This window comes from Syngnathoides biaculeatus, chromosome 2 (genome assembly GCF_019802595.1).
Source record: "Syngnathoides biaculeatus isolate LvHL_M chromosome 2, ASM1980259v1, whole genome shotgun sequence".
Classification (NCBI taxonomy): Eukaryota; Metazoa; Chordata; class Actinopteri; order Syngnathiformes; family Syngnathidae; genus Syngnathoides; species Syngnathoides biaculeatus.
Window position 1 is genome coordinate 27,837,892 of NC_084641.1, and position 22,066 is coordinate 27,859,957.

The following is a 22,066-nucleotide window of genomic DNA, read 5'->3' on the forward strand; positions in this document are numbered from 1 at the left end:
CATGAGGCGCAGGTGTGCACCTTCAGATTAGCTGGCCACGCCCAGCCCTGGCTGGAATCCAGGAGCATGACAGACATGTTCAGAGGCGAGAGAGTGAGGATATCGGTTGGAGGATTCTGAGGATGGAGCTGTCAAGGAAGAGAGACCAAGAGGAAGACCAAAGAAAAGGTTGATGGATGTTGTGAGGGAGGACATGAGGGCAGTTGGGGTTAGAGAGGAAGATGCACGAGATAGTCTAAGATGGAAAAACATGACACTCTCTGGCGACCCCTAACGGGACAAGCCGGAAGGAAAAGAAGATTCATCTTCAAAACTGTGACGCAGATGTACTGCTAACCACTAGTCCAGGGGTGTCAAACTCATTTTTGTCACTGGCCACATTCCAGTTATGGTTTCCCTCGGAGCGCCGCTACGCCCATAAAAATCTCCTCATAATTGCCTCATCAAATTTACACACAAAATTTCTGAGCTCCTTTTGGAATCAGAAATCACTTCTCTGTTCATGTTTGAGAACACAAAAATGCTTATATTGCCAAGTTATCATTTATGATACGTGACTATTCGAAATTTTGGTACAGATTTTCACAAGAATCAAGGAAGTTGACACACGTGATTTGCCTTCGTGGGCCACATAAAACCATGTGGCGGGGCGGATCAGACCCTGGGGCCTTGAGTTTGTTACCATGTACTAGTCAGTCATGCCACCACACCAACTTAATTTTTTTCGCTCAACAGTTTTGCGCATACAATCCAAGTCTATCGTGCGTTAAAGCTGTGACTGTAGAATCAAACTCACGCCTTGACCACCTACTGTACTTTATCCGCACAGACGTATGTGCACGTTAAAGAATCCTAAATTTAGTTATAGCCAGCAAAGCCAAATACTACACCCGAAAGTAATTTCACACCAATTAAAATTTGCAACAATCTGTTATTGCAGACCCCGTTAATCCCGCCTGCAGCTCTGACAAGATGATGCATTGAGGTCACTTGCATCCTGAGTGTCACCATCGTAACGTCTCAGATTCGTCCTCACCTCTCCCGCTCACCCGACGAGATAAAAAGTAACACAACGTGGTCAAGATGACGGGAAAATCCACATAACAAAAGTGGGGCGGGGGGGTTGGAGTAAATGCGGAGCTGCGGGAAAACGAAATAAACGGACGACATCTGTTGAAAGCTGTTGGTGAGATAATGTAAAGTGGCAAACGTACTCGTCTTTGGCCCGTTTGATTTTATCACTAGTGTTAAACGTGATAGATTATTTTTTAAATGGGAATTGGGTCATCGCTACAAGATGATGGCAAAATTAGCCCAGTTCAGAAAACCGGCACATTTGCACGATCCCGTTGCCATTATTGAAACCCTCATTAAAAAGGAAACAAAAATGAAAAGATGGGGCAAGGAAGTGATTTGTTGTCTATCTGTCGATCACTTGACAGACGGAACCCCACAGGCTACGTTCAACTTTTTTTTTTTTTTGTGGCGTTCAGCCAGTTGGGGACATGGTCTTTTATCAAATCGCTCATCCCACTGGACCTATTATGGGGGATTTTCTCAGTAGGAATCACATTATTAATGGTTTTCTCATTTGAATAATTTTTCAATAACAAGAAAATGAATTTCCTGCGTCCCTCCCCCCGAGCTTGCTAGCTTTTGTGAGGTCTGTCGTTTTCTAGTAGCTTGCCTGCGGTTGATGTCGCAGGACTCGGAGCGGTATGGAAATACTCCAAGAACTGCGGCGATAATCTTCCCTGATTTGGGTATTCGTGTTCATTTGTCATGTTGAATTTCTAGTTTTCCCCCCACGTTATTCAATTAAAGTTTCATTCAACATTGTGCCATAGTCTGCGTAAACTCCAAAATTCAAATGCATTTCTTACATAGCATGCTTTCCTTGGCATAATACTCTTGTTATACTACCCGCACCATTGATTTTCAGAGAAAATAGAATTTGATGTACTGTAGACAGTAACAAAGGGTGTTGAGCGAGAAGGTACTACATAGGTTTGTTGAGATAAGTAGTCCTGGGTGTTATCCATGCAACAATAAGAAAGAATTCACCTCAAAATATTAAGAATACGGCTGAGAGGAAGTCAAAAATAATTAAATGAAGTGTGACTGCTAGCTATTGTGGGGTCTGTCATTCTCTAGTAGCTTGTCACAAACCTCCAGTACAGGGGCGGACCCAAATGCAGGACTTCGAGGCAGAGGCATACTGTTCAATGCAGTCTATTCCGGAAACTGGGTCTCACACGGTGTAGCAGTCCGACAAGGCAGAGGTACAGGAACGCTAAGCAAGGCGGAATCCAAAAGACATGCAGCAAGGTCCGATGACTCTGGGGCTAACTAACAAACTCAACAGGACAGGATCAAACTAAAGGGCACAGAATCGCAGTGACAAGGGTTGCTTTAACTTACGCATTGAAACGGAGAATCCCACAGGCAGTGAATGCAACTCACTAACGCAAGGCAATGAATTGGCAAATGCCAGTGACAAAAACTCGAACTTAAATGCCCGTCTAATTACAGTCCCATTGTCAAACAGCTGTGAGCGGTGACATGTGTCACTGCGCAGAGCAGTGGCGTGGCCACGCCCCTCTTGGCAGTGGCCAGGCTTTGCTCACGACATAGCTTGCCTGTGGTTGACGTCGCATCATTCTGCGCAGTCTGGAATGCCCCTTGAATTGTCTCGTCTTAAAGATAATATTCCCCTGATTTGGGTATTCACTTAATTTGTCAGGTTAAATATATTGTTTTTTCTCATATTATTGCATGAAACTTTGAGCATTGTGCCATGCTCTGTATAACCTCGAAAATTCAAACGCATTTCCCATATAGCATGGTCCCATTGGCATAATACGCCACCATAATGCCAGCACCATTGATTTTTTTTGAGATATTGACTTAAAACCAAGATTTGACTTCACGTAGTAGACACTAACAAAGTATGTTGGGCAAGTAAGTAGAATAAGTTTGTGTAGTCAAATAGGACTGGATGTTATCTGTGCAATAGTGAGAATGAGTTTAGCTCAATTTATGGAAAATATGGCACAGAGGAAATTAATGATTAAAAGAAGTGGCCCTAAGACGGAGCCCTGGTGAACACCAAATATATATAGTAAAAGGTGGGAATGTAAGGACTAAAAGTTTCATGACCGCAACTGGGAAGGTTGGACTACTGAAGGGATTTAAGAGTTTGTTTTTCCCCAATCGATGTGAGCCCATCAATGAGGGTTGAGTGGGCTACTGAGTCTAAGTCGCATTCAGAACAAGAGTACAAAAAAGACAATTCCAGAATTTGCTACCATTTTGCAAGTGATTTTTATTCAGTTCAGTCTTACTCTGAGGAAGGGACAGAACCCAGGCAGGAGTTGTTTGTACAGTTTGTTGTCAAAGAAATAGCTGTTGAGCTATGGCCTAACTAAATTCTTCACAACAGGCAAAACGGACTTCCAGTGAAGCGCATGTTGCTCTTGAATTGCAGAGTAAGGACTATGTTACCATACCTCCTGAAGACTCTTTTACTTTTATTGCACTTTCATTATTTGCTTAAATATGACCTTATACATTTAATCAACGGACAAAGTGTTGCCCATTTGCTAATCAGACAAGGATGTGTTGTGGAGCCGGTGGTTGTCCTTGATCTTTGTACGCAGAAAACCGGCTGGTGCCATCCTCCTCTCCCAGGCATTGCCGTGGAGACGAACTACACCAGATAAGGCGCGGAAAGTTACCATCCCGGCCCGGGATCGGACTGCGGGGAGGCAGCCACTTCTACCATGGACCCATAAATATAAAAACCTTGTGTTACTGGGCAGCTTTTGTCTTCTTCTTTGGCAATCCTGCCAGAAGACACACGTCTTGTGTGCGGCCGATACCGAGATAAGACCCGGACGTCTATACTGCACATTCCTTTGTCATAAATCCATTTGCTGTTAAGTTTTTCTAATCATTGGTCATATCTTCCTCGACTCGTGAACACGCGTAGGGTCCACACTCGCAAATCCCTACACTCCCTTCTTCCAAAATATCGAAAACAAACATTTTGTTCAAACCTTCGAGACCTGGAAAATGCGTCCTTTGATTATCACCGCTACAAAAACTCGGTATGATGTCTGATCCTCTGTATTAACTCTTCCAAAGACTTTTGGAAGTTTCGTGGAGTGGAATTTGGAGAGAAAACACATTTCCTTAATTAACCAGACCGGGAAGGTGGGCTTCAGTTTGTCTTGCTTTATTTGATCACTCGTGCTCTGTCGGAAGCACGTAGCAAGTCGTTCACAGTGTATTTGTATTGGCTAATTAGATTTTGTCTCTTTTCTAATCACTCAAGTCGTTAGCACGAGGCGTCCGCTCACTTGTCAAAGTTCTACCTGACTCTTTACTACGAATTCTCTCTTCCCCCCCAACCCCCCTGCACAACGACAAAAAAAAAAAGAGAAATCATCGAAACTAGCAGAACATTTGACAAAACTAATTTCAGGGTCTGTCAACACGCCGACTTGCGTGAAACAACATTGTGGATCAAGTCAGCACAAAATGACAGATAAGACTATTATCGTGACCTTCTGTCGGGTCTATTTTTTCTGCTGCGAGTCGAGGGCAGGACAGGAGTATACGCAGAGATTTGTCGTCCGCGTGTTTACGTGGGCTATTGACAAAGCCGCGGATGAAGAAGGTGGCCATTAAAAACACTACAGGCACTGCTCAAGTCATTGTTGAGAGAGTCTAATCGTTTATCCTTCTGATGTGGCGAGAGGACAGAATCAATGCGGACAGAATAGCCGACATCAGTGATCCGGGGCAATTACGAAGGTACAAGCTTTATGATGTGTATCGAGGGCAGAGTACAAAAAAATGTATTTTGAACCGAGCGAAGAAACACTTGCAGCAAGAAAAATTGTGATTGAAGGAGTGACCCCCAACAAAGAAATCCGCGATAAAACTTAACCTTAAGAGTGGATGACAGAAATGGCGTCAAGTTGAAACCAAAGTGCCATCAACTTTCATTTTTTCAATTGTGCCTTTTATGATTCAGTTCAACAACGGCTACTTGTTTGCCACTTTCATCATCGTTGAATGATTTTATGAATGTCGTACCCAAAGGTTAAAATTGGCCAGGTCAAAGTTGAAACAAGCACATTTTCAACTTGTCACAGGACAGTCTTTACAAAGATTCCGGGGATTGTTGCAAATGAAGGAAATCAGTTATGTGTTAGTGTTGGCATTACATACATTTTCTGAGCCGCTTATCCTCAACAAGGCTCGGGGGAGTGCTGGAGCCTATCCCAGCTAACAACGAGCAGGAGGCGGGGTACACCCTGAACTGGTTGCCAGCCAATCGCGCGACACATGGAGACAGACAATAGTCGCACTCGCAATCACACCTAGGGGCAATTTAGAGTGTCCAATTAACGTTGCATGTTTTTGGGATGCGGGAGGAAACCGGAGTGCCCGGAGAAATCCCACACAGGCAACGGGGAGAATATGCAAACTCCACGCAGTCGTAGCCGGGATTTGAACCCCGGTCCTCAGAACTGAAAGCCCGATGCTCCAAACCAAGAACCATGTTGTTGGACATTAGAAATTAATTGGTCAGTGGTGCCTTTGTCAGGATTGACACCAGACTGTCCAATGCTTGCAAGAAGAGTGCGACAAATCCTGTCATACCGCAGTTGGAAGGCACACCATTTCGTTGGTAAAAATACAGTGTACAGATTATGATCATGAAAATCACAAACAGATGCTATTTATAGGTCGTTAATGAGTTCTTAGTTGGGGGTGAGTGGTTTCTGTTTAACAGGACAGCGAGCGTAGTGTTAATTTGCAAATTCATGCCTGTTAGATTTGAATTGGCAAGAAATCAAAGTATCCACTAAACTGTAATCATAATTATGGCATCTGCTTTAGTGTGCATGTTCTATTATAACATAGAGAAAAGTTGCAAATGTACACGGTACTCACTGACCAATGGGTGATGGAAATGCACAAGTATGATAATGAAATGCTTCACTTGCTGCTATCCTATGACAAAATATGCTCTTTTACAGTCATTTCTATACTGAAAATATTAGTAATGACACAAGCAGAATCAACTTGTCTGAATCAGACCAAAAATTGCCCATACATGATATTTACGAGCAGGGTTATGTTGAGCTTTTATTCCATTTTAGCCCACGATAAATACCTCTTAATTTTACATGTACAAACTGCTCCAAAATGAAATACTACCCATGCTTATGAATATTCCAACAGGGTTAGGTGGAGGTTTTGGAGCAGTCTTCCACAACTTCAGACTATTTTCCCAGCAAAGATGATACACAACAGTCTCTTTGGAGCAAAGAAATGAAGAACTAGACAGATCTTCAATAGGAGTCAGTGCAACATTTGAAGTATCTCTGTGTGTACTTGGCTTTATGCTTGTATGCGCCTCTTCATTGGAGCGACTTAAGACAAGTTTCCGTGAAAACTTGGCACTTTATATTTCGTATTAAAAGAAAACTGCTATTGTTGGCGTATGCAACGCCAATTCTTTCCGAGCCTATATGAGCTACTTTCAGAAACATCCCAGGACTGGCACAACAAAAGATGTATTTTTTAATCAGCTAAAGCTCCGCCGTCATGGCCATTTACTTTATGTCGCCCATGTTTGCAAAACGGGTCCGCTTAATGACCTCCCTTGCGCTTTGGAAGGGGTAAAGAAATCCCATTGAGGCAGGTCTGGGGAGGGCGGCGGTTTCTTCATCACGCCAATTATCTTCTGAACCAGAAACTGATGCTCAGGGCATTGGGTGTCATTCACTAAGAAATACGCGGAAATGTCCTTAGCGTGCACACGAGTTGAGCGTTCTCGCAAAATCACCGTCAGACACGTTTCACGTGCATAATGGTCTATTTTGTTGGGCCCTGAATCTATAATCCATAAAAGTTCAACTTCTTGAATTGAATTATGAAAATAGAGTTTCCCTTCATATTCACATTTTCGCGGGGAAGGGTCTGTATTTAGGATATCAACTCGTTAGCAGATTCATGATTAAAGTTGTTAACATAAAAAAATTGTCATTTTTATGAATGATTGCAGTATTAATACCTTGTGAATCGTGTTTGTTGAGGATGACGGTCGAAGTCCAGTCATGCTGCAATTATAGATCATTTTGCCTGCAATTATAGATCATTTTGCCTGCATACGCACGGTCAGGGGAGATTCCAATTTGTTGGCAATTTATGGACGAATTCAATCATGAAGTTAATGATGAAACACATATTTGTGCGACAAACATGCACGTTCACAATTTAAGCACTAATTTGTCCACGTGCACGGTCAGCCAAACACCAAAATGAGCACAGCTGTCAGATTTGATGGCTTTCCGAGGATGGTTAAGACCTCAATATGTATTTTTAGGCTAGAATACAGGGAGTCCTCGGTCTACGACTGAGATCCGTTCCTACAGTAGCGACTTAACTCGAATTTCCACCATTAAAGTCGGAATCTACATCAAAATACGTTGTATAAAACAACAAATACATTGAAATAGACAAGATGATGTACTTAGCATTACTGCTGGGATGTGGATGGAGAAGAAGAAGGAGAGGCTGTGCTTAGCTATTGCCAAGGAACCTGGTCCCAATCCATAACGTAAGTAGCGTCTCCATCTACACAAGTATCAAAGAACCTTGTTTTGTGATCATTGTATCCAACATAGGAACGCAACCCTTCACATGCGCTAAAATACGGGCTTTGTCTTTAATAATTGTTACCTCGGTCGGACTGAAGACTTGGTGGTGTTGGTGTCTCTCTCTCTTCTCCAATCTTTTTATGATCTTGAGCTTCGTTTCCATGGTAACACATTTTCTTTTGGCTGCAGAAGCATTGCTAAAAGGCACAGCTTTATTCTTTGGGGCGATAATGTCTAAAAACGAGGGCAAAAAATGGGAAGATACTCCCGGACAAGCATTCGCCAGACAAAATGGCGGACGGGGGACGGGCGTTGTAAAGTCGAAACGTCTTAGGTCGAGACAGTCTTAACCTGAGGACTCTCTGTAATAAGATCAGGGGAGCAAAGATTGAGATCTGTCATTGGTTGACTGACCCGTCCAAGGTGTACCCCTGTATCTGGCCCAAAGTCAGCTCCAGTTCACTCACAAACCTAATGAGGACTACAGAAAATGGATGGATGAACGACAACAAAGAAAAGGAGCTTCGCTGCGACCATTGTTAAGAGCCTCACTAATCTCGCATTTGATCATTCAAACGGCTGTAGAGTCCAGTCTCAGCTGGAAAGTTTTCAGTTATGCAACCACGTTAAACAGATCCGTGTGTGCCCTGAACTGAAAGTCGCTGTTGCGGAGAGGGTGGTTGTTTCCACAGAAACTTTCCACCTGGAGACAACATACAGTGCAGTATCTGCCAAATGGCTGGTTCGCTCACTATTGTGCCAGATACTTTGTTTGCAGGGTCGCAGGACTTTAACCTTGATCGGGAAAGCAAGGGGGAAAATGTCAACCACAGGGATTTGAAATAGGACTGATTCCAAGTGTAAATGAATGCCGTTATTGTCACTCACAGCAAAAGTGAGGTTTCCCCAGGAAATGTCGGCCAAACTTGAAGCTGCACAAGATAAATCTCCCGACCTCTCGTCACAAAGAAATATCTCGTGTCATCGCTACAACCCCTGGACCGATGATTTGCTGCGCAACAAGGTCAGTATGCCAATATATCCGATAAACGTTTAATGCCGCCGGGTTCCTGTCAATGCCATCATTCAAAGGTTAAGCTGGGGAGCAACTCCGAGACAGATGGAGCGATAACACTGATGTGCTTTGTCTTTCTGGTTAAAATGAGCAACATCTGAGCTTTGAATAACAAACATTCTGGTAAAATATTACAATTAGACTGAAAAAAACATTGGTACCTGAAAGAGGCATCACACTGGTCCAACTTTGAGGTGGTCAACTTTCCAAACTGAGGTGAATTAAATTTGAAATATGAACGCATGAAGGAAAGTACTATGTCCTCACAGAGGATCTAGCGGTTGGCACACCTGTCCCACACCGAGGGGAATCTCAGTTTAGGTCCTCTGACGTGGGTTTTACAATTCTCCGTGCTTGTGTGGGTTTTCTCCAGGTGGTGGGGCTTTTACTGGCATGTTTTAGTTTTTATTTTTATTTTTTATTTGCTGTACTTGCCCTACGATTGGCGAGAAACCTGTCCCGGGATGTAACCTGCCTCTCATCAAATCTAGCTGGGACAGGCTGACGTTCACCTGTGACCTAATGAAGACGCGGTGGAATTGGTTGGAGGCTCCCGAGTCCAAACTGACTGCGTCATAAAACCTTTATAGACTGAGGGAGTGATTCCCGACCAATGTGCCGTGGCACATTAGTGGGCTATGAGCACTTTTCAGGTGCGCCATGGGAAACGATCTAATTTTACCTAACTGCTCCAAAAATGATTTATTTACAAGAACTAATGCATCCTTGTTCATCTACAGTATTTATGCCAATGAGGCGTAGTGACAGAACCAATAAATGCTCTTCTGTTTGATGGCAGGAAGTACATCCAGTCACTCATGCATCCACTTTTTTGTGACATTTTTGTTTTGTTGGTGTGCCATGAGAGTTTTCAATTGTAAAATATGTGCCGCGGCTTCACAAAGGTAGGACATCACTCCTCTAAGGCAACGTTTTAACTATGCCCTACACGTCGGTACTTGTTTTATGGTTCTAGACTTAAAATGTCTGCAGAAAAACATCCACTCGTTATTTTAGTCTTGTTTTCTGATGCTTTTCAGCAGACTTTGGCCCGCCCACAATTAGGTTGAAAAGCTGCTTGAGGCAAAGCTAGAAAATGATCTGATTTCTCTATCAGAATACACATTCTTGTTCTTGTTTTTTTGTCTTCTTCTTTTCCTTTCGGCTTGTCCCGTTAGGGGTCGCCACATCGTGTCATCTTTTTCCATCTAAGCCTATCTCAAGCATCCTCTTCTCTAACACCCACAGTCTTCATGTCCTCCCTCACAACATCCATCAACCTTTTCTTTGGTCTTCCTTTCGCTCTTTGGCCAGACAGCTCCAATCTTCAGCACCTTTCTACCAACATACTCACTCTCTCGTCTCTGGACATGTCCAAACCGTCGAAGTCTGTTCTCTCTAACCTTGTCTCCAAAACATCCAACTTTGGCTGTCCCTCTAATGAGCTCATTTCTAATCCTATCCAACCTGTTCACTCCAGGCGAGAACCTCAGCATCTTCATTTCTGCTACCTCCAGCTCTGCTTCCTGTTGCTTCTTCAGTGCCAGTTTTGACAAATTCCTTTCGGCTTGTTTTGACAAAATATATTGCTGTCATGGCTTCTTACATTCCCCCTTAAACACCGCCTGGAACCTCGGCTCGTGGCTGCCGCCGGAGCTCGCTCGTCAGACTCCGCGTCATTCCTGTCCGAAGAACCATTCGCGGCTACCGGCCCCCGGGGGCCTTTGCTTACGGACTTATGTCGCGGGTAGGCCTCCGAGTAGTCAGACTCGGCGGCAATACGCCCGAAGAACCATCCGAATATTCAACAATAATAACAGCCACAGGTTCAAATCTTTATGGAAGTATTCCTCCGTCTTCCCGATCAACCGATCCTGCTATTTCTTCATCAGATGAGGATAAATCCGAGAAATCAGCGCTGGGCATAATAGTGTCCCATGCAATCCAGCGTTTGGAACGGCACGGTACACGTCACATACACCCACATACATCATGTGACTCGCGAAAATGGCAGCGCCCCTGAAAATTCGTAATTGCCGATAAAAATCTCCTCAAAACATTATTAAATGAGAGAGGATTTAACATAACATTGTCAAAATAGGGTACATATTACATGACTTATTTGATACACTGTTTATGCAAGCACTGGATTTCCCCATTAAGTAACATTTTCACATTATTGTCATGCTTGTACTGTATATACAGATGTTAGTTCTCTTTCAGACTTGCAACTCAAAGTTGTGTTATGGCCTCCAAAGTACTTTCAGGTGTAGGGCCAACAACTGTTCTCATTTGCACCGTCACTGCCACGGTTTTGAACATCTTGCCGAGCAACCGCCGCAGTCACGGCTTGTTTCGTTTCCCAATCCTGTCCCAGCCTCCCGCGTCGTCTCACAATCCAAGTGAGGAAACGTGGCGCGGAAAATGGACGGGTGAAATGGCTTTTCGAGACTCATATCTAAATCTGAAGCATTTTCGTTTTCCAAGCTGTTTTGTCGCCTGTTGTGCATTCTTCGTTTGGTCTATTTTGGCCGACGTGGCCGGCGGAAACATCTTGTGACCGTAACCTTAAATATGCACTTGATCCTGTGCAGCTTAAAGAAAGTCTTTCAAGTATTCAAAAGTAGGCACATCATGTTATCCACCCACTTCTTAATGAGCACACGGCAGATATTATTATTTTATGAATATTGCTCGTGGCCTGCCTGACCTGAACAAAAACGACACGGTGGTACTCAGTCACACAGGGACAGTAATGAACAAATTTAATCGAAGCCTTCGGCCATTCTCCAAACGTCGCAAGGGAATATTATTAAAAACTGTTGGTGCATTATGGGTGGAGAAACTGGAGGGACTTTTGGGGAATACATTATGAAATATCATTGTCAATTGATGTTTGTAAGGAGGATGGCAACAACTTTCCACAGGCAAGAAAAACTGTAGTTCCCTCCGACTGTTATGATTATCTTCTCTCCCTATCAGTATGTTGCAGCAGTTCACAGTTGGTTTTTGAAACAACATTTTGCTGATTAATGACTAAAAAATGTGGCTCTCTTCCTAAGAAAATCACAGAGGTTGTTCTGGGTAAAACAAGGAGGAAAAAAAAACACAAATGAAGCACAATAGTGAAAACCAAATGTGAAATATGTCGTGAAAAAAAATTACAGGTTGTGGAAACGTTCAGACAAATTCTCAACAAACAATTGGACACCTTTAAAATGTACATTGCTCTCCCCCTAAATAGGAAAAATGAATTTAAGAGCTTTTATTCACGACATGTTGACAGACTGTAAAAGCCTTCAGCGAATCTATGTTTATGGATAGAACGAAACAATAAATGTGTAGTTTTGAAAGCATAGATAGCAAGGTGAGGCGAGGTAGTGAGGCAATATTTGATATGCCAATGAAAGCACTTGTTACACGATGCTTTACGTTGATAAAATGAGACTTTCTGCTGTGCATGCCAAATAAATCCCACGATTGCACAATTCAAACCTCACTTACTCCATCCATCCATTATCTAACACTTTTCCGGGTCGGGTCATGGGGGAAGTATCTTCAGGAGGCATACCCAGACTCCCTTTCCCCAGCCACTTCTTCCAGCTCTTCCGGAGGGATCCCGAGGCGCTCCCAAGCAAACCGAGAGACACGGTCTCTCCAGCGTGTCCTGGGTCGTCCTCGGGGTCTCTTTCCGGTGGGAAATGCACGGAACACCTCACCTTGGAGGCGTCCAGGAGGCATCCGAATCAGAAGCCCCTGCCACCTCGTCTGGCTCCTCTCAATGCGGAGGAGCAGCGGATCGACACTGAACCCCTCCTGGAAGACCGAGCTTCTCACCCGTTCTCTAAGGGAGAGCCCGGACACCCTGTGGAGGAAACTCATTTTGACCGCTTGTATCCGGGATCTTGTTCTTTCAGTCACGACACCTCAATTACTAATTATTATTATTTTTTTTTTTACAAGGAACCTGAAGGTGGTTGTTGGCTTTTAATAAGAAAATGAGAACATCAAACCAAGTGCAAGCTAAACCTTGTGTTTGTTTGATTTTTAGTTTCACATACGGATGACATCATTGTTAAAATGGTTAATGTTCAAGATAGAGTGAGGAAAACATGAATCCTTCCAATAGATATAAAATATTGATTCCAATCGAAATTCCAGCTGTTCAGTAGTGTATGCATGCAAAATTAAGCCAATAAAAGATGTTGGCGGTCACTGTGCCGCTCAGCTGGAAAGTGTTGGCCTCATAGTTCTGAGGATCCAGATTCAATCTTAGCGATTGGCTGGCCAGAAAATGGATGGATGGATGAAAATGTTTGAAAATGAAAATACGTCAGAATGAATACGAGTAGTAAAAAAACAGTTTCATCCATCCATTATCTGAGCAACTTTTCCTTGCTAGGGTCACGGGCATGCTGGAGCCTATCCCAGCTATCTTTGGGCGAGAGGCGGGATACACCCTGAGCCGGTCGCCAGCCAGTTCTAGGCCACCTAAAAACAAACAACTACGGCCAATTTAGGGTCTTGCATTTACCTACCATGCATTTTTGGGGGAAACCGCAGTACACTGAGAAATCCCACGCAGGCACGGGGAGAACATGCAAGCGCCACACAGGCAAACCCGGATCGGAACCCGGGTCCCTCAGAACTGTGAGGCCTATGTGGTAACGCATTATCGACTGTGCCTGTCATGGTCCTGCCGGTCCAGCCCTGGCTGGGCGGGTGGCCGCGCTGATTGGGAGGCGCACACCTGCGCCTCATCCTGGCTTATTGGCCCCGGTGTATATAGGAGCGTGGGGACGACTGGTCCAGCGCCAGATCGTCGCAACTCATGCCCCGTTCCTGCACTCCCGTGTCGCTGATCGACAACCCGTATGTACCGACCACCGCCCGTTCTCCGACTGACCCCACGTTGATACTCCTGCCTGCTTTGATCGTTCACCCGTGTACCGACTCCTGCCTGCCCGTTGACGTGCTCTCTACACCCGACGTCCCAACGACCGCTGCTGCACCTGACTGCCTGCCCGATCCCCAATCTTGGAATAATAAACGTTTTTCCCAAATTACACCTGCGTCTCCCGACTCCTGCATTTGGGTCCTACCTCTGTCTCGATGGGTCGTGACAGTGCCACCATTCATAAAACGTGCAGGTGGTATTCAAGATGTGAATACACATTCAGACTCTGCGAGTCTTACTAATGAGGTAACTACGATTAAGGACATTTCCCCCCTCTGGCAAGACAGTGATGAGTTGGAAAAATGTTTGGCCACGGTGACAAAATAGAGCCTGAGACACTTTGGAGAACAGGTTAAAGACTTTCACATTCACACCAATTGCTGATCTTCCAGGTCTCACGTGAAAGCATCCATTTATTATCATTCAGTTTCATAGTCCAGTATGCCTTTGAGAATTTGAAACAAAAACAGCAAGTATGCCCTTATTGCTCTCATAGTGAGTTATGTACTCAAAAATAAGCAACATAGAACACAAAGATCCTTCCTTACATCTGGTGTCACACAAAGATTTGCCAAAAGAACATCTCCAGAGACAACCATGAGTCTTTTTCTCCTCAACCACAAGTCTGTCATAGTATCAAGACTGAATAAAATATGGACAGTCCCCCTACCCTTCAAAAAGAAGAAGGGATCGTTTTTTGAATGATTTAAGAATTAGCATAAAGGGAGGAAGCACTTTGACACCCATATTCAAAAGTTGGCATTTTCAGTCCCCAAAACAGTTTGGTTGTAAATTCATGCGGTCAAACTGTTACACTTTTCATCCGTTTTTCTTTTTTAAAAAAAAAACAAACTCGTTCGTCCACCATAGTGTGCAAGTCTTAGTCTGCAACTGCTGAGACGCTTTATCCCACTTTTATGTCAGACCCTCGCTTTTAATCAATAGCATTTAAATAATTTCGAGTTAAATTATGCAGGCAAATAGTCAACACCATCTGGACTGTTTCATATATTAATAAGAAAGGCTTTATGGCCTTATTTTATAACAATAACATTGGATAATTCAGTCAGCCATGCAGTTCAGTGGCGTAACTGCACACTTTTCACGCCGTGTGTATTTATCTAGTACACATCAGGTGTGGACTGCTTTCACAAAATATTTCAAACCCCAAAAAAACATGTTTTCTCCTTCATTGAGAGCCAGACAATCAGTCAGCACGTCCAGACCCGGATATAATGGATATGGGATAAAACGGAGCGTTGGCACCAAACTGTGTCCAAAAATAGTTTTGATTTTTCAATCAAGCGACTGGTGATAAAGTCTGCAACATCCAGAAGTGTTGTTTCCTGGCGCTGTGGCGGAATAGAGGCAGAGAATGGGAGACCCGTGTTTCGGGGTCATACATATTCAATGTGGCTCAGATGTACCTACGTGGTGGCCATGTTGAAGGGGGCAACGTGTCCACGTGGCTGCCATGATGCCAGGAGGCACACAAAATATCTAGCATTTTGGGAGAGTGCTTACATGGCGAGTGCCGCTGTGCTAATACAAAGAAGAACACGACACAGAGTCTCCAGAGACTGGAACATGCTATTTTTGGTACAGTAACAATTTTTTGTTTGTTGTGTTTTTTTGTCAAACCGTTCGCAGTTGCCAATGGAGTTGGAACTATGAACCAGTTACTGTATTATTCACGACGATTATTAAAGCGAATTGCCTAAGCGTGAGTCTGGATACATTTTGAAACTATTCAGATATTTTAAAGCTCAATTATATTTATTCAGAATGTAGTTTCTTTCGGCTTTTCCCTTTAGGGGTCGCCACAGTGTGACATCTCAGATAAACGCTCATATTTGTTTGGCACAGTTCTTACGCCGGATGCCCTTCCTAGCGCAACCCCTCTTGGGGAGTGGGGGCCCCAGTAAGATACGAACACACGACCCCTGGTTTAGCAAACCAATGCTCTAAACACTGAGCTATGAGGCCTTTATATTTATTCACAATAACTTGGTTCATTCATTTTGTACTGTATAACAGCTGTGCCCGCCCCCTTCCCCATCAGTCAGTTCAGATTTATGACATTATCGAGTTGCTCATGAGTTCCCTTTTAGAGTGATTGATTGATTAACATTACACAGTGCTGGCTTTTGCGTTTGCGTTTCACCTGCGCTTGCTGTTAAGCCAACAGGAAGGCCAAGAGAGACGTCTTTAAAAGAAAAGAAAACATTTTGAAGCTGAGAGAAGAGGGCAAACTCAATCAGAGCTAATGCACAAACACTCGCTCTAGCCAATACAACTATTTGCAATGTCCTGAAAATGAAAAACTCGCGGTGTACTGACCAAGAGACATCCAACAGGACAGCAAAGTTGGTGACACATTCCGAAAGCTGTGGAGAAACACTCAAAGATGACAGTCGGTGACATCACTGCCACCTCCACAGGGGAGGGGTGAAGTTATCTCGAACAAGGAGAAGAAAGAAGAAGAAGAAGAAGATGCAGAAGAAGAAGAAGAAATAATAATACCATACCACAGGATACAAACCACCCACGAGCAACAATAATCAGAAGGCCAGATTGGATTTTGCAGAAAAGTACAGAGATGATTTCTGAACTGATGACGATAAGATTATTTTGAACCAAAGTGACAGAAAGGCCAAAGTATGGCGGAAGAGAGGCTCTGCTTATGATCCAAAACACGCAAGCTCATCTGAGAAGCATGGTGAAGGTAATGTCATGGCTTGGTCTTGGATTGCTGCTTCTGGAAGGGGCTCGCTGGTCTTTATTGATGATATAGCTCACGATGCTACCAGAATAACGGATTATGAAGTCTACGTAAGCATTTTATTAGGCCAAATTTAATGAAAAATGCATCCAAACTTTTGGAGGGAAACTATGAGACATTTTATCATAAATTGACAGTGGTTTGTGTGACTCCTAATTATGAGATAAGATCACTGACTTGTTCTTTGTCTAATTTCCTGAATGCAAATTTGAGAAATGTCCTGGTGCGCACCCCAGCCTTGATAGGCATGAAATTAATTCAGCCAATGGCATAGAGGTATGCGTTTGTTTTAATAAATCACGAAAACAAAAGCCACCGAGTGGTGAGGTGAATATTTGAGGAGTGAGTCAAATCAGTCAACGTTCAGCAATGATGAAACACTACAAAAGTGGCATAAAATCCCAGGAACCTCAGGGCTAATTTTGAACGACAGGATAAACATGAGAACGGGGACTTCTGGAGCGAGCTGTGACAGTTCACACTTATTTTGCATGAAGGTGTTGTACTGCAAGATCATTTCCAAGCATCCGGTTGTGGAAAAGTTTGGCAGCCATGACCGGGCCTCTGATTGTTTTGTGAACCAGATCTGCCCGCATCAAATATTTAATATACGATTGCTATATTAACCCTTACAATAACCTTCACGTATAAGATATGTGGTCGAATGTGTCGGCTAAATCGATTTGTCTCTAAGCAAAGTGAATTTACGAGTACGTATTCATACAGCGCATTTCATACACGAGGTAACTCAATGTGCTTTACTTGAGTGATTCCCAAAGAGTGTACCGTGAGTGCTCTTCAGGTGTGCCGTGGGAAGTTGTCCAATTTCATGTAATTGCTAAAAAAAAAAAAAAACATGTATTCCAAGAAATACAGTATCTTTATTCATCTATTTATGCCGGTGAGGCACAATGACAGACAGAACGAAAAAATCCTCTTCTATTAGATGGCAGGAAGTACATACAGTAATTAATCAATCCATTTTTGGTGTGCCGTGTGATTTTTCAATTGTAAAAAAAAATGTGCCGTGGCTCTATAAATGTTGAAAATCACTGCTATACATGATTAAAGGCATTTGAAAACAAAGAGATAAAACATTTAAAATGGGTTAAAAACAATAAAAATGACAAAATATTTTAAAAAAAGACAATTAAACCGGCATATAGTGCAAGTAATATGATCAAAAAGTGGATATATTCTAAAAAAAAAAGAAGAGTTTTTAACCAAGATTTAAAAACATTGACACTTGGGCCTGACCTCAGCTCTATTGTCAATTTATTCCATTTGTGTGCGGCATAATAGCTAAATCCTGCTTCGCCATGTTTGCTTTGGACTCTGGGCTCCACTATATGATGCGCTCAGATCTCTAATGCTGCTATTGACAAGAAACATCCATCCATCCATCCATCCATCCATCCATCCATCCATCCATCCATCCATCCATCCATCCATCCATCCATCCATCCATCCATCCATCCATTTTCTTCACCGCTTATCCTCACAAGGGTCGCGGGAGGTGCTGGAGCCTATCCCAGCTGTCAAAGTACACCCTGAACTGGTTGCCAGCCCATCGCAGGGCACATTGAGACAAACACACACACTCACAATCACACCTAGGGGCAATTTAAAGTGTCCAATGAATGTTGCATGTTTTTGGAACGTGGGAGGAAACCAGAGTGCCCGGAGGAAACCCACGCAGGCACGGGGAGAACATGCAAACTCCACACAGGCGGGTCCGGGATGGAACCCGGGACCTCAGAACTGTGAGGCCAACGCTTTACAAACTGATCCACCGTGCCGCCCTGACAAGAAACAAACAGATATAAGACAAACAAGGACTTTTGAGACGTCAGGATATTTGCAATCGAAAGGACCTTCAATAATTCATATATTCTTATCTGTTAGGATTCGGTTATTTTATATTTCTTAATAAACTGTCCATGATTTCAATCGATGTGTGTTTTTTCTCTCCCTACACATTAACCCACCCGAGAAATTTCCAACTACCAACAAATCATCTTTTTACCCATGGGTCCTTCAGAATCAGAATCAGATTTAATTGGTCTATTCTAATGCAACTTTCTCAAAACTTTCGACTTCATTTTGTTAATTCAATCTCCTCAATGTGGGCAGAGCGAACCCAGCAAGTAGTGCATTACATTACGTCATCACTATTATGAATATTGAATCCAGTAACTATTTTCTGCCACATTTCCTTCATTTAACAGTTTGCCAAAATGTGTCAACACACATTTCCTTTTGGTTGCATTCCGTCATTTAACCAGAGCACAGCCTCATCAGTTGTGCACTTTGTTGGTCCGAACAATTCGACAGTCCCACTTATATTTCACTCCAGTGCGCAAGTAAATCAAGTCAGCCTGAAGGCCAAGGCGGTTGTATGTAGAGGCTTAACATCACACTTTGTGATTTATGGAGTTTACCTCATTTCCGGCACACTTCAATGTCTTTCTCTCTCTCTCTCTCTCTCTCGCTCTCTCTCTCCCTTCACAATTATCTCTTATGGCCTGTGAGGTGATTAATGGCTTTCATTTGATGCCCTTTCCTACCCTTCGCAGAGCACCAACAAATAAAACCACGGCCCAACAAACAAATTGTCCCTCAGAAGAGCCGTAAAACGGCAGCGTTGGTGGCGGTGGTAGTACGGGGGCTGCAAAGACAATGAAGCGGAGCGTTCTGGCCTTTGGATAGAAAAGCGATTGCCAAGGAATGGCCTGGAACGATTTCCTCTGTAGTCCCTCTCCCTGGAGAAATCCCCCACTGCTAATCTACAGTTATTGCTACCGCCAACGGCGGTGTCCAAATTAAAGAAGGGGGGAGGGGGGTAAGCGGGTAGGAGGAATGCTTGGACCTCAAACTAGTTGTTGCTGGTAACTTTATTTAGCGTTTTGGTGAGCATGCCATGTAGAAAAATGTCTTAGTTGCTTAATTGCTCAGTCTTCTTCCAGCGTCTTATGAGATAAAACTGACCAGAACAATACTTATTCAAAATTCTTAAATCTGTAATAATATTTTAGTTGCTGTCAGCATTTCTCGATAGAAAAGGGAAAAGGTGAACAACCGCAGAAAGTCCAGAAAAACAGAGCTGAGGAACACACTTTCTTTCACGGACGTTCATACACTTTGGATGTGAATGTCTCCGCTTTCTTGCAATGTGACATCTATATCACAGCACTTGTACTCGTCTGGATCCCCCGACGTGGTGGAGTTTAACCCGGGTGACCCTGGACGAGAGGTCGGCTCCAGCCTGGACAGGTTGCAAGGCACAAACAGACAAATAACCATTCGCACTCACGCCTGTGGACAAACTAGAGTCTTGAATTGACCCTGCACTCGAGAAGCCAGAGTAGCTCAACCTCCTGCCACTCAGCCTAACCCTTATTTCAAAAATCCACTCAAAATCAGAACATTTCGACATATCTTAACATAATACACTAAATAGTACCTAATACACTTGATTAAATGCAATCAGTGTCAGACTGACGCCTCAATGGTACGAGGTGATTGTAATTGAGTTGCGTACCAACAGTTTCCCTTCCAGTTGATTTATGTGATTCAATCAGTCTATAAGCTTTTTTTTTTTTTTTTTTTGGGCCACAATTAAGAGAGTCATATTTTTTGGTTGCTTTAGTTTGCCGCAGCCTCTCTGCTGGTAGCCCGCGCTAAAATAGGATGCTACTGAAAGCAGCACCTCTAATGATGATACCATGCTGACTCTTCATTTCCATAAGTTTTGTTTTTGTAAAGGGGAGGGAGGCAACACAATTATTTGAAGTTCTGTTTCTTTAATGCACCAAGAGAGTCTTACAGTTCTCTATGCCTACAGCATTTCTTTTTATGTAATTTGTTGTCCTTGGGTGGCACGGTGGCGCAGGTGTAGAGGGTTGGCCTTACAGTTCCGAGTACCAGGGTTCAATCCCGGCCCCGCCTGTGTGGAGTTTCCATGTTCTCCCCGTGCCTGCATTAGTTTTCTCCAGGCACTCCGATTTCCTCCTACATCCCAAAAACATGCATTAATTGGACACTCTAAATTGCCCGTAGGTGTGATTGTGACTATTGTCTGTCTCCATGGCAACCAGTTCAGGGTGTACCCCGCCTCCAGCCTGATGACAGCCAGGATATGCTCCAACATTCCCGTGGTCCTCGTGAGGATAAGCAACTAAAAAAATGATGGATGGATGGACGCTGTCTTTGCAATTCTATTCACTGCCTCATTTACCATGAACTGTACATCTCTGCACAAAGATGAGGCTTTCCACCCCGCTTAAGGCCATTTCTGCAGTTTTATCTATGAGGCTCGGTAGGAAATGCCAGCCAATGACATTCAGCTCAGAAAAGGGTACATCAGTCCATCTGCTCTGTAGCTCTCAGCTGTCTGACCACTTACCAAACCCTGTCTGGGCATCATTACCGTATGTTCGCTGCCATTCCGACAAGTGGACCTCATGTGAGAGAAATACTAAGGGAGCCCTGAGGTCGTCCTCAAGTGGATTTAGCGGAGAGGAAAAGGACAAAACAAATGTGACGACACGCTTGGCCGGCTGCTTGTGGCAATGCAAATGTCCTTGCATGTCTCCAGCATGACATCGAAATGCATATCTTTCTTGCTTTTGGGAATGATCAAACGGCCAGTATGATGCAAACGTGACACAAAGCTCTCATGTTTTCTGACAGTTGGCAAAACCTGCAAATGTATTCAGCACGAGTCCCTCTCATGTCAGCGACACAGAAGATTCTTCTGCCCTCTCCTACATCACCAGGCAAACCGAGGTAATACGCAAGTAGAGGAGAGGATAAATCATTCTAATCATTTGTCACAAAACATGAGGAATTCATCACCGAGTTTGAAATTGGAAAGCGCTGGCAAGATTGTCAAAGGTTCCGGGTGAGCTTGACAAGCTTCTCAAACGGCTTAACAAATTGGAGTTATAAAAGGCGACCTCCTCTTAAATCAATACATTCAGGATTAATTAGATGCCATTGTGGGGGCAAGTAGTGAGCAATAAAAAGAAAAACAGTGTTGAAACTACATTATAAGTGTATTAAAATGTGTCTGTTTTAAAGCTTGACACGCTCTGACTTGTCAAACAATTGGAAGACATCCATTCCCACAGAATTGTTTCCAAAACTGAGCCTGATGATGGAACTGTGGAGAGTGCGATTTAGCACCCAGACCCAGGTAACACTTGAATAGTTCCCAGTTGAGTGGGTGAGGCTTTGAAGATGGGGAATATTTTTGGGGGGTGAAAGCAATGCTCTGTAATCTACAGATACCGCGTCAAGAAAAACTCCGATTATAAGTGTTGTTTTATGCCACGATTCACAGAGAGCACAACGGGGAAAGTCACACTTTCTTGATTTTGTAGTACAGTATAGTCAAATGTGATAAAGTAGAACTCTCACAGGGTAATGTAGTAGGTGCAGTTGTGTTACATGTATGATAGTAAAGCTCTGACAATGATTGCATCAACAAAGCTTGAAATAGGTGGGAGTATCGGACTATGGCTAGTACAATATGAGTGGACGATTGTTTGGGTATCACTGTGGCTAGTGGA

The 22,066-nt window shown here is 43.4% G+C and overlaps 1 protein-coding gene and 1 long non-coding RNA gene across 3 annotated transcripts in view; one reads left to right on the forward strand and one right to left on the reverse strand.

Moving 5' to 3' along the window:
* Positions 1 to 12,004: 12,004 nt before the first annotated feature.
* Positions 12,005 to 16,176, reverse strand: LOC133495317 (uncharacterized). Its single transcript, XR_009793542.1, has 2 exons — positions 16,052 to 16,176; positions 12,005 to 12,619 (listed from the first exon to the last, which is right to left on the reverse strand). It is a non-coding gene; the product is annotated as an uncharacterized LOC133495317 (long non-coding RNA).
* ajap1 (adherens junctions associated protein 1) overlaps positions 15,166 to 22,066 on the forward strand; it is a 77,318-nt gene continuing 70,417 nt past the window's right edge. Inside the window, exons 1-2 of one of the 2 annotated variants that reach the window (XM_061809798.1) lie at positions 15,166 to 15,310; positions 21,186 to 21,281. In XM_061809798.1, coding sequence (XP_061665782.1) covers positions 21,202 to 21,281 — 80 coding nt within the window. In that variant the 5' untranslated portion in view covers positions 15,166 to 15,310; positions 21,186 to 21,201. Of the gene's footprint in view, positions 15,311 to 16,296; positions 16,437 to 21,185; positions 21,282 to 22,066 lie in introns of those variants that run through there. The other variant, XM_061809791.1, reaches the window with a different exon arrangement.